This window comes from Trichomycterus rosablanca, chromosome 1 (assembly GCF_030014385.1).
Source record: "Trichomycterus rosablanca isolate fTriRos1 chromosome 1, fTriRos1.hap1, whole genome shotgun sequence".
In the NCBI taxonomy this organism is placed as follows: domain Eukaryota; kingdom Metazoa; phylum Chordata; class Actinopteri; order Siluriformes; family Trichomycteridae; genus Trichomycterus; species Trichomycterus rosablanca.
Window position 1 is genome coordinate 69,905,774 of NC_085988.1, and position 12,168 is coordinate 69,917,941.

Below are 12,168 nucleotides of genomic sequence, written 5' to 3' on the forward strand. Positions count from 1 at the left end.
AATTTAATGGAATTGTGTGTATCTTAGCATTGGAAAATCACAAATTCAGCCCATGAAGCCCCATAATTAGCTGATGAATTCATTGCTAACATGGAGCCTGACAAAACAATAGGATAGCTTTGCTCAAGACCAATACCTGTGCAATGACTGAAGTGTGCTGTATGTATAGCCTATTGAAATACAAGCTAAACCTTTAAGTTATATTGGAAAATATATAGAATAGCTAGTGTGATTATAAAATGCTACAACATATTGCAATAGCAAGTGCTTAAATGTGGTATCCTAGCTGGTAAAGGACACCTTTAATATTGAAAATATAGCATTTTTTTTTGTTTGTTTTATTAGGATTTTAACGTCATGTTTTACACTTTGGTTACATTCATGACAGACATGGTAGTTACACAAGATTATATCAAACACAGTCTTGGACAATTTAGTGTCTCTAATTCACCTCACTTGCATGTCTTTGGACTGTGGGAGGAAACCCACGCAGACACAGGGAGAACATGCAAACTCCACACAGAAAGGACCCGGACCGCCCCACCTGGGGATGGAACCCAGGACCTTCTTGCTGTGAGGCGACAGTGCTACCCACTTAGCCACCGTGCTGCCCAGGATATAAATTATTATAAGATATAAATTATGTTCTAGTATTAAGTTCTATTAGTACTTTTGTAACCAATATGTAATTGATTTTTAGCTTGACTGACAAATGCTAAATAGTACACTAGTAGAAACCCATGCCTAAAAATAAAATTTAATAGCCTAATCAGCTGAACCAGTTTTATGGTGGTTTTAGCTTGTTTGGTTTGCTAGTTTTAGCTTGTTGGGACTAGTTAAGCTGGTCTCCCAGTGTGGAAAACCTAGTACTGGTATGTTCCACTTCGTTTTACAGACTGCCCAGCTAGAACAAGTCTGAGCAGCATCTAAAACCTCTGTAAAACCAATAAAGCCAGTCAGGGGTCTGACATAGCTAAAACCAGCTTGTTGTGCCCATGTTGTTTTTACTTTTTTTATTTTAACAACCAGTATTTAAGTTGTTATATGTCATGTTACAGGTACATTACAGTTGTCTAAATGTTACAATAAATATAACATTGCACAACGACGCAGTTAATCCCTCAAAAGGTTTTAGGCTATAATAATGATCTAGCGACGGTTATACAAGGCTGCAGATCCCGTATGTAAATTAGCAGTAGGAACGAGGCCGAGGCAGAGCTCGCGTGTGCGCGCATTCAGTGAGGAGAGGGCAAATTTGTTCTCGGGAGCACGCACCACTTCTCCTCATGTCTGTGATTAAACTAAAGATGTTCTTCCCCCGTCGGGCGGTGTGTTACCGGTATAAGACTGGCTTTATCAGATCATGAAGCCAGACTTCGGTAATCTCGCGTTCTGACTCGCTGCTGAGGAAACTGTTCTGAGCTTTTCCGCTGTGCTCAGTTCGTGATCAGTCGTGTGAAAACACCTGTAGATTTCAGCGCGATCCAGCCGGACCTTGTTAGTTTCGCGCTATAGATCGTTGTGGTTCTGCACTGTGATCTGGGGTTTATGAACATTTTTGGCTCTGAGGAATACAGAGTGGGAGTGTGCACCGAGCATTAAAGTTCAGCCTGCCGGATAACTTTGGTAAGAAGATGAGTGCTGGGTTATCCAGATTCTGATTGTGATCTGCATCTTGTATTTAATACATATATGCATAATATTCTTAAGACTGCATTATTGGTTTGATTTAGTAATGCTGTGTGCATGGCTTCATTTGCACAAGTTGGTTATTTGCATTTTGCAAGCTTAATATCAAAAACTAGATGCTTTGGTGCTGTGTAAGTTTATATTTAAATTAAAGTCTTAAACGTGCATGCTGTATTCAGATTTTAAATTGTCTACCAAACAATGCATGTATTTAATGTTGCAGTGTTAAGACACAACTGGATAAATGTCATGTTTTGTTTATTTTCTAAGTAGGATACGTTTTAACACATTTTCTATAGAAATAAACCACTACAAATTGTAATGCACAATTACTGTTTGCTAATTTTATTTATTAAGAGAAAATAAAACATGTAATAGGGCATTTGAAACTCTTTTATTGATTTGTTTTTGCATATATTTCCCAAAATAACAATTTCAGCAAATAAACAGAAAGGGTTTATTAACATTTGCAGGCAAATGTCATATTTAAATGCATTCACTGAATAGATATAAGATTATTTTTACGTATAGTTATAAGATGTTTCTGAGCTTGACTGTATTGAAAAAAAGCTGTGGTGCATTCAATTTCTGACTGTTTTTACTTCTTTGTGAAGTTCAGCCTGCTAAGCAAGTTAAAAATATTTAAGTGCTGGGATGGCAAGAATAATTTAGAAAAAAAAACTAAAAACTAGAGCTTTCCTAAAGAAAGGTTCTAATCTTAGGTTTAAAGAAACACACGTGGTACTATGGTGGTGCTCTTAATAAGAAAAATCTACATAAATATCTGTGCATTTATGTTTATTATAATTTGAATTGCTTGTACATACACAAATGTCACTGTTGTGTAAGCGCTGGACATGATTATAGACTGGAATTTTCACATATCTGAGGTTTTACTACACAACTTAACAAATTATGAAAACCACTTGTTGTGGGGCTGGTACTTTTAGTTTTAGAAATATTATTATTATTATTATTATTATTATTACAACGTAAGGTAAGTAACCAGGCACTAATCATGAGTGTTACACACTTCTAACTGACCGTACAGATAAAGTTTCTCTTAAAATAAGGTGAGGAGGCAACAAGGAGGCTTACTTTCACACCTTGGCAAAGAGGACACTGTTTTTAATGGGCAGCAAAAAAGGCCAACTAGTCCTATTTATACTGTGTGTACACTGAAATCACCAGACATTGTCAACTATGGTAATTAACAAGGAATTATGAGGCAGGTAAAATGACATACTAATATCAAAATTCATATTCCTTTGACCGACTACATTCTCAAAAAATATTTTAAAAAGTTTTAATCAGACAGAAAAGGAACAGGTGCAAAATCAGTGATAAAATTTCTCTTTCAAGAAAGTGTAAACACATTTTCACTTTTTACTATGTTGTTTGTACATATGCAAGCATAAATGTATATGTTTATACATTTTTGCAGTGAAATAATGTGGTAGTGTTTTATTGCTCTATATGTTTAATACAGTATTTCTCTTTTTATAGTGGGAGAACAATTAGAAGCAAATCACGGCTGATTGGATTAGTTTGATTATCAAACTTGGTTTTGAAACCAAATGGTATTGTTTTGTCAAATATACCAACACTATGTTCTTTTAGTCTAGCACGAATTGATACGCAGAACAGCTTGCTCCACTTACAGCTCAATTTTCAATCAAACCAAGTGGGACTGGAAATGATTTAACCAAAGCATGTGTAAAACACTCTAGTGTGCTGGCTTTATTCAGTGACGAATAACCATGTAAGGCCAAAATTATGTGGACACACCTATTCATAACTGAGTTCAAGTGCTTTTATGTATTGCTGCAACTGTATGGGAACAGTTTAGGGATGGCACTCATGACTGTACCCCGGTGCATAAAATAAATCTGTTTTACAGGGACTTCTATACCTCATTAAACACGTTTGGGATAAAATTCCGCAATCAAAATGCGAAACAATATTAATGGCACCAAGTTTTAGCAAGACGACAGTGAACAAGACTGCATAGGACTGTATTAAATAGTTTACTGTAGTAAATGATATGCAATTTAGGACACAACCTGGAAAGCAGGTCAGTGGCAGCCAGGGAGGATGTTGCTTATAAACTCACAGTTAAAACAAGTCTGATTCAGCATCCAACACTTGCCAGTTTAGGTAATATCAAACATGTATTATTAGTTTCGACTTTTATATTGTGCTGATTACATTTGTCTTCAGACTAGGGAAATGTTTTGTCAAAATAAAAAATAAAAAGGTTGTCAAACAAATGCATTCGCGGTCCGGGCTGGTGTGATAGGAGCGGAGCTGTTAGTGCAGTGTGATTAGGGGATGACGGAGCGGAGGGGAGCGCTGCTGAGCGGAGGGGTGAAGAGTGCGCCTTTGTCGTCCGCTGTCATTCTGCTTCTCGCCTCCTCCTCCTCCGCTACTGCTGCTACTACTGCTGCTTCTGCTGCCGCTGCCTTTCCACCTCGTTTCATTCATACCCGAGCACTGATGAGCGGCTTGTAACCGGCGAGCTGTTCTGTACACGATCTCCGTTTGTGCGTGGTTTTCGCTTCACGCTGTTTTTGCTGCTGAATCGGTTGTTTGCTGTTAATCTAACAAAAGCGAGGCGCTCCGTACAGCCGCTCGATTCACTGAGAACGAGGAGTCGCATGGTGGTGTTTTCAGGACCAATGCAGAAAAGGGAGAAAAGTTTCGGTAAGATCGCAATGCGTAATTACATGTTTTATTGGCATACACGGGTGAAATCGGTTCTTTTTTAGATTTGCTATTGGGGGCAGAAGGATTTGTGTGTGTCCTTTAAACTGAGCTGTAGTATCGGAAACGATGTAGTAGTTTACGAGCGTGTTTTGTTTATTTGTTTCATTTTCTTATTATCATGTAGTGTATTGCCAGTCATTTATATATTTATATATTGAGTGAGTCCATGTCAACCTTTGGCGTTTGTCCGGTGTATGCTGATCTCCTCCGTTTCAGAGTTAAATGCTGATCATCCCTGCAGTTTCAGTTAAAATTGGGCTCGCTTGTATCCAATCTGTTGGCCTTTTGCGAGCTCCGCTGCCATGGCAACAGTAATTAAACTGATAAACGGGTGAAATGTCAGCATCCAGGAGACCGGCACATTAAATTGGTAGCCTACTCCCAGTCCGATACCACAATACATTCTGAACCATTCAGCAGATCTTACTTGTTCGATCACACACACACACACACACACACACACGCAGGACATAATTGCGTTTTTAATGCGCCAAACGAATCTATTGTTCACCCTTGACTCCGATTAACAATCAATGAATCGAACACGTATCGACCCGCACAAACTCAGTGCAGCATCCATTCAGTTTGATTCGGTTAGAAGCTCCACACAGGCTCGACTCCAGAGAAACTTTGCTTGGTTTGGACATGAAGCGCATCGGTACTTGTAGTGCACATCTGTAGCTCTTATTTGCACGTTAAAAGATCAGCTAACCTGCTTAAACCCTTAAACACTTAGATGCCCATGAGGTAGTTTTAACAGGATTAGTCTTAACACCCTTCTAGCATTTATGAATAGGCAGTAACCACAGTCACGTAAATCCCAGTTACCATGCATAGTGCAGTGTCAAACCAGTAGCTGGAAAGTTAGTGGTCAGCCAAAAACAGTACAGATGTTATTAAGTGAAAGAGTTTGGTTGAGAATATTAATGCTTTTGTGATAGACATTTTAGCAATGGTATAATAAATATTACATTATCATAAGATTTATTGTGTAAATTAAACTCTTTTTCTCTCTTTTACTAAAGTTATAAACATTACATAACATACATAACATCTACTTATCTACAATTTAATATGGTTATTTTACATTTATCTATGTTACTAGGGATCAGTAAGTAAATAATAGTAAATAATGCCTGCCATAAACATGTATTCATAAAAGGTAGGTCTATTCTGGACTGGGTGTATCCACAGTTACATCCACTGTTCCTGGCATGAGCTTCATGTTCACCAAGAACATGATCAGGATAAGAAAGTGACTAAACATAACAGAACAAATGAAAAAAGTGATGAAAACATGTTGTGGCAACATAATGCATACATATTATTGTGCACTGGCCACTTTAGCCAGCCTCAATTCATTGTCATTTGCATCATGTAATTGCTGCTGATTTTTCCCCATAGTGCTCTGTTTCAGATTCAGATCTGTTAACTGGTGAGGCCAATAAAGTACATTCAGCTCATCATCGTGTTCCTGTGCTTTGTGAGATAAAGCTATATAATGCTGGATTAATTGTGCCAATAAAGAATGCACATAGTCAGCGATGATATCCAAAGGAGTTGTGGCATTCAGTTAATACCTGGTTGGTATTGGGGGCACATAAATACACCACAAGTGTCCTAAACCTTTTACCCAAAGCAGATTGAATCCATGTATTCATGCTGTTATGGCATAACACAACAGTGTGCATGTCACAGTGTAAATCAACCCAATGTAGCCTCAGATTCCTGTTCTTGGCTGACAGAAGTGGTGTAGCCAATATGTGTTAAGGTTTGTGAATAGAAGAAGAACCTTTATTGTCATTGTACTTGCATACAACGAAATTTAGTTTGACACTCTCCGAAAGATAAAAAGATGCTCTCCGTACCTTTGAATATGATGAGCAGCAAGATGTTTTCCATAGTTGTAATAGTGGTTATTTGAGTTACTGTCATCCAGCTGCCAGGCCATTATTTTTGTACTTCTCTTATTAACATGGTCTTAACACTTAGAGAACAGCCCTTCACTGGATGTTTTTTGTTTGTTTATTAAACACCTCTTTGTAAATTAAAGATTTTCTTACATTAATTCTTTTGCAAATGTTTTTTGAACCAGCAACCATGGTCACTCAAATCAGATTTTTTTCCTATTCTGATGTGTGATGTGATTATTAACCAAAGCTGTTGACCCATGTCTGTATGATTTTTTGCAATGAATAATGGCTAATTGTCAAATTCTGTGAATGAGCAAGTGTGTCTAATAAAGTGACTAGTAAGGGTGTATTATTTTTTTTTAATTAAAGCAAGTCAAATAATTAGGATTCAACAATTGTGTAATAATTGCAACATGCTACTTATTAGTCAGCCAAAAACAAGGATTTGTATTATTGACTTTAGCAATATGCATCAGTTTGTCATCATATTTTTGTTCTTGTTTAAGTCCTTTAAATTATAAACTATTTGTGTCATAGTCCAAAAGGTTTCTATACACATGTGGTTGTTGATATCTAATTAACTTATTTGCATTTATATAATTAGTTTTTATATATTTTAATTATTAATTGTGCTTTTCTTATTTATTTTTTATATAGCATCTAAATGAAAGATATAAGTTTAGGTTTCTTATATGGTGATGTTAATAAATTATTGCTTTGCAGTATATGACTTATAATACTACTGTCCGAGGTATGTATGTAAAAGTGACACAAAGTCAGCAAGAAAGATAATTTTTGTATGGAAATTAATTAATAATTAAAATGTTTTGGTGACTTTTTAAAAATTATGAACAAAAAGTAAATAGTGTAAATTTCACAGACCAGGTCCAGGCTCACTTTGCTCAACACATAAATAAGTATGGTAATAAGCTTATGGCCTGGGTTAGTGGCCATACTTTTCCTAACAACAATTCGTCCATTGGTCAGTCCATTGGATGGTTTCCAATGGCACCTAATTACCCCTTCCGATCTTATAGTCACAAACACCAATGTCATATTTCCACTTGCTTGTTTACTCTGTCACTTTCAGTTTCGGCACTCTGTGGCAGGTGGGTGAGGCAGACCATTTTGGCCTCAGCACAACAGGCAGGAATCAGGCACGCTTCTAATGGACGACACAAACTATTAGGGTAGCACAAAAGGGGAACAGGAGTGCAGACGTGGGGTAGAGCTCACTCCTCTCTGTATGGAAGTAGAATACTAATTATGGGCCGTTTGCATGAGCCCACATTGTTCCCTTTCAACTCGACAAAGCCCTTTCACAGCCTAAATAGGGGCCACACAATGGCCGGTCTGGGGGCAAAGCTTTTCCTGGTCCCTCATTTAATAGAGGTGGGGTGCGAGAAACAGAAAAAAAGAGCGAGTTAGAAAATCCAGCAGCTGTGAATAGATTTTTGTTTGTTAGACAGTAGCAGTATGTTTGCATTCTGAATGTTCATTCCAGTTGTTTGGCTGACAGTTTTGTTATTTTGGTAACAGCATGTTCACATGTGCATTGTTTAACGTGTCAGGTGTTGTCAGTTAATGGTTGTGTTCTCATACTTCTCAACCTCATGTTATTTTCCTTGGCAGGTATACAAATGCTTTCCGTCCAGCCGGACACCAAGCCAAAGGGCTGTGCCGGCTGCAACCGGAAGATCAAGGACCGCTACCTACTGAAGGCCCTGGACAAGTACTGGCATGAAGACTGCCTAAAATGTGCATGCTGTGACTGCCGCCTGGGTGAGGTCGGCTCCACGCTCTACACAAAGGCCAACCTCATCTTATGCCGGCGGGATTACCTACGGTAGGAGTCTCCACCACACCAGCAGCACCAGACTTTTAATATTGATTCTATTTGGATGTAGCATATTCTATCTATCCACAAAGTTGAATCAGTTCATCTGGACACAAGTTTGTTGTAGAGATACGTTTCGTCACTCAATCCGAATGACTTCTCCAGACTGAGACTGAAGACTGAAGACTGAAGACTGAAGAAGTCATTCGGATTGAGTGACGAAACGTATCTCTACAACAAACTTGTGTCCAGATGAACTGATTCAACTTTGTGGATTTGTGTACCTGGATTATTGAGCATGCATCAACATATTCTATCTAGTCTATTTTTTAATTTCTATTTCTATTATCTTGTATTGTGTTATATGACTACAAAATTGTGGCAACAGTATGGGGGAAAACCCCTTTCTTTCCCAGCATCTCTGTTCTCCTGCATGGAAAGCAAGGTTCATAAACATTTGGTTTGACAAGTTTGGTGTGCAAGGACTCCAGCAGCTCTTCAAAGGACCCTGACCCCAACCCTGTAAAAATAATAACATTTAGGAGCCAGGTGTTCTCATCCAACATCAGTGCCTGACCTTGCAAATTTGAATGAATGGGCACAAATTCCTACATATTCAGCTTAAAATCTTCTAGTGATAGCTTAGTGGTTTAGGTACTAGACTAGGTAAAGAATAGAATAGAATAGAATGCCTTTATTTGTCATATATACATATACAGACGTACAGTACAACGAATTTCTTTCTTCACATGTCCCAACTTGTTTGGAAGCTGGGGTCAGAGTACAGGGTCAGCCATTGTACAGCGCCCCTGGAGCAGACAGGGTTAAGGGTCTTGCTCAAGGGTCCAACAGTGGCTGCATGGCAGAGCTGGGATTCGATTTACCAATTTCTATATATTGTATAAATGCATTTGCCAGACACTTGGTGGGTTAGAACTAGAAACCTTCAACAGTCCAGTATCTAAACCCATCCAGCCAATAGCACTCGGTCGGCCATTAGCTTAATAGACCCCTGTGCCACCCAAGCCATCCACACACACACACACACCTTATTATGATAAGTTAATATGTAAATATATGAACGTAAGTATTGTTAAGTATAATTTCTGATTCCATGCTATGAAACAGCAAACTAAAAATGTGGGATATTCCACTAGCACACCTGCGCCGAGATTCTGAACTCCTCGGTTCGAAACTCGGCATTGCCACTGGTTGACTGGGTGCCATCTAGCAGGCAGAATTGGCAGTGGGGATGACTGATCTATGTGGGCAGGGTCTTCAAACTCTGTGTAAGGACCCTGATTAGCAGATAGAGAGGCACCTGTGCAGAGTGCATAGGTGAAAAAGAGTTCTGCTAAGGGCAGCATGCGGGTCGGAGGAGGTGTGAGCTGCAATATACCGCAAGCAGGGATCCCCCAGCAGCGGAAGACAAATTGACTACGCTAAATTGGAGAAAATGGGAGAAAATGTATAAATAAAATAGAAAAAAAAGAGCCTTACTAAAAGAAATATGAAAAAAAACAACTTAAAAATAAATATAAAATACTTTTAAAAATAGAAATTAAATAGAAACAAAACCAATTGAATATAATACAAATCAAAAAAATAATAACAATTAAAAATCATTATTATCAGAATAAACTGTCACTGGCACTTAAAATATATATACACTTTAACTGATGCATTTAGTAGAGCAACATGAGTAAGTTACCTCCAGAGCAAGTACATGTTCCATTTGCCTCTAAATAGAGGCGTCTGCAACTCTTTTGCTACCCATTAATGTTAAAATTAGATTCAACAACAAAAGCAGGATATGAAGAGGTTCAGCCTTTTACTTTTATTGGTGCCTAATGAATAAAACAGCACCTAAAGAAAACAGACACATTAAAGGATTCAGGAATCTTGCAAAGCAAAACAGAAAGAAAGAGGCGACACGAGAACTAAACAATGGGCCGGAATTGGGCTTGTAGTTTGAATAGCGCTAAATAGGCTATTTGCAAATCAAGGCATCGCTTTAACGGATAAAAGTGGACCTGAAGTTTCTACTTGATTGACGCTACAAATCAATTCAGCAGATCTTCATTCTGAAAAAGTACGTCCTCATGGCTGCATTCAATACTTACACAAAAGTGCTCTGTCTGGTGATTCTAAACACTGTGTTAATGCCAATTTTAGCCTTGATTACTCTTCACATTGATATTCTGGGTATCCTCTCATGCTTTGCATATGCTGTTCTCTTCACTGAAAAAAAAGGATCTTTACGAGCCAATAAACCACTGGTGTTTCTCATTTAAAGGAATTCACTTGTTGGATCCAATTAGCCTGCTGGGCCACAGAAACTCCAGCATTGAGTTGAAGACCACCCCAAATTCTGTATATTTCCCATGCTAAAAGAGGACCAGGAGTGTCCAGTGTAGCGAGCACTACTCTGCTTTACCACCCAGACTGACGTGGCTTCATTTGTTTGCAAACGTTTCATTATAGTTTGGCTTAGCTGTAAGCAGCCTGAGGTGGCCCATTTATAAGCTCTGATATTTATACAGGTTATACTGTATGATTATATTGATACAAGCCTAATATTTGTATAAAATGTTTTATTTAAAATGAACACAAAACACAGTAGAATGGAAGTCGACATGATCAAAACATTTCCTTTTTTGGAAGCATCCCTAATGTTTTGCAGCAGTAACAAGCATCTGGGCCTTGTGTTTAATCCTGTTATAATATACAAACTGTGTATTCAGCACCTGGGTGGCGCCTGGGTGGCACAGCAGTCCATTACACTATCCCGCCACAGCTGAGATTTAAACCCGATGCTATCGACTGGCCGGGTATCTACATAGACATAACAGATTATGTCTGAAGAGGGGGGGGGGGTTTGAAACCCTGTGGAACTGGACCTGCCCTGACCAAGATAGAGACGTTGATAAAATAGACGTTGAGTCAAAATATAGCTTCGGCAGCACTACACCTATTAACCTATATCTATGGAAATCCTAATTTAATTATACTAAGTATAATTCTGTAATATTAAATATGGGAAATTATGTTTACAATTTCTCATGCTCTTTTTCTTAATTTTTTTTCTATATTATTAACGCATTTTCTACGCCCAATTTAGCGTAGTCAGTTTGTTTTCCGCCGCTGGGGGATCCCTGATTGCAGTCGAGGTGGGTATATTGCTGCTCATGCCTCCTAAGACCCGCGCTCAGCCCTTAGTGGAACCCTTTTTCACCCATGCATTCTGCACAGCATTTGAAGACCTCACCCACATAGTCCGGGCATCCCGCCCTAGCAGAAACGTGTCTGCTGCAGGCAACGGCAAGTTTTGAACCCAAGAGTTCAGAATCTCGGCACTGGAGTGCTAGCGAAATATCCTGCTGCGCCACCTGGGTGCCTTCTTAAAATATATAATATATAATTAATAATAATAATAATTAAAAAAAATAAAAAATAAAGTAAAATAAAAAATATATACATATATATATATATATATATATATATATATATATATATATATATATATATATGTATTATAATTTTTATTACATAAATAGTTTTTCTTTATGTATCAGTGCAATTTTAGGTAAAAATGATAATTTAAAGGATTAAGTCAGAATGAGAACATGTCATGTGACAGGCTCAGCTAAGAACCTGTAATAGACCAGTTTTAATACAAATTGAAAGTAGAAATGTTAAGCTTTAATGGTAGCTTGGATGTCCATATGATGTTTTAGGAGCTAATATTAATGTATTGGGCATGGGGGGTGGGTAGTGTGCCACACAGCTCCAAGTGCTGTCTATAGAGAGTTTGTGTTCTTCTTGTGTCCAGACCAGACACATAGGGTGGGATGGCTACTCTAAATTGCCCTTAGGTGTGAGTAATTAAGTGAATTGTTAATCGTGCATTGCTTTTCTAGGATTGATGCCTACTTCAGCAGGATCAGTTACAGAAGATAAACT

The 12,168-nt window shown here is 38.1% G+C and overlaps 1 protein-coding gene across 2 annotated transcripts in view; it reads left to right on the top strand.

Annotated features, from left to right (window-relative positions):
- Positions 1-1,428: 1,428 nt before the first annotated feature.
- lmo3 (LIM domain only 3) overlaps positions 1,429-12,168 on the top strand; it is a 70,916-nt gene continuing 60,176 nt past the window's right edge. Inside the window, exons 1-2 of one of the 2 annotated variants that reach the window (XM_062995879.1) lie at positions 1,429-1,626; positions 8,001-8,214. In XM_062995879.1, coding sequence (XP_062851949.1) covers positions 8,009-8,214 — 206 coding nt within the window. In that variant the 5' untranslated portion in view covers positions 1,429-1,626; positions 8,001-8,008. Of the gene's footprint in view, positions 1,627-4,040; positions 4,393-8,000; positions 8,215-12,168 lie in introns of those variants that run through there. The other variant, XM_062995871.1, reaches the window with a different exon arrangement.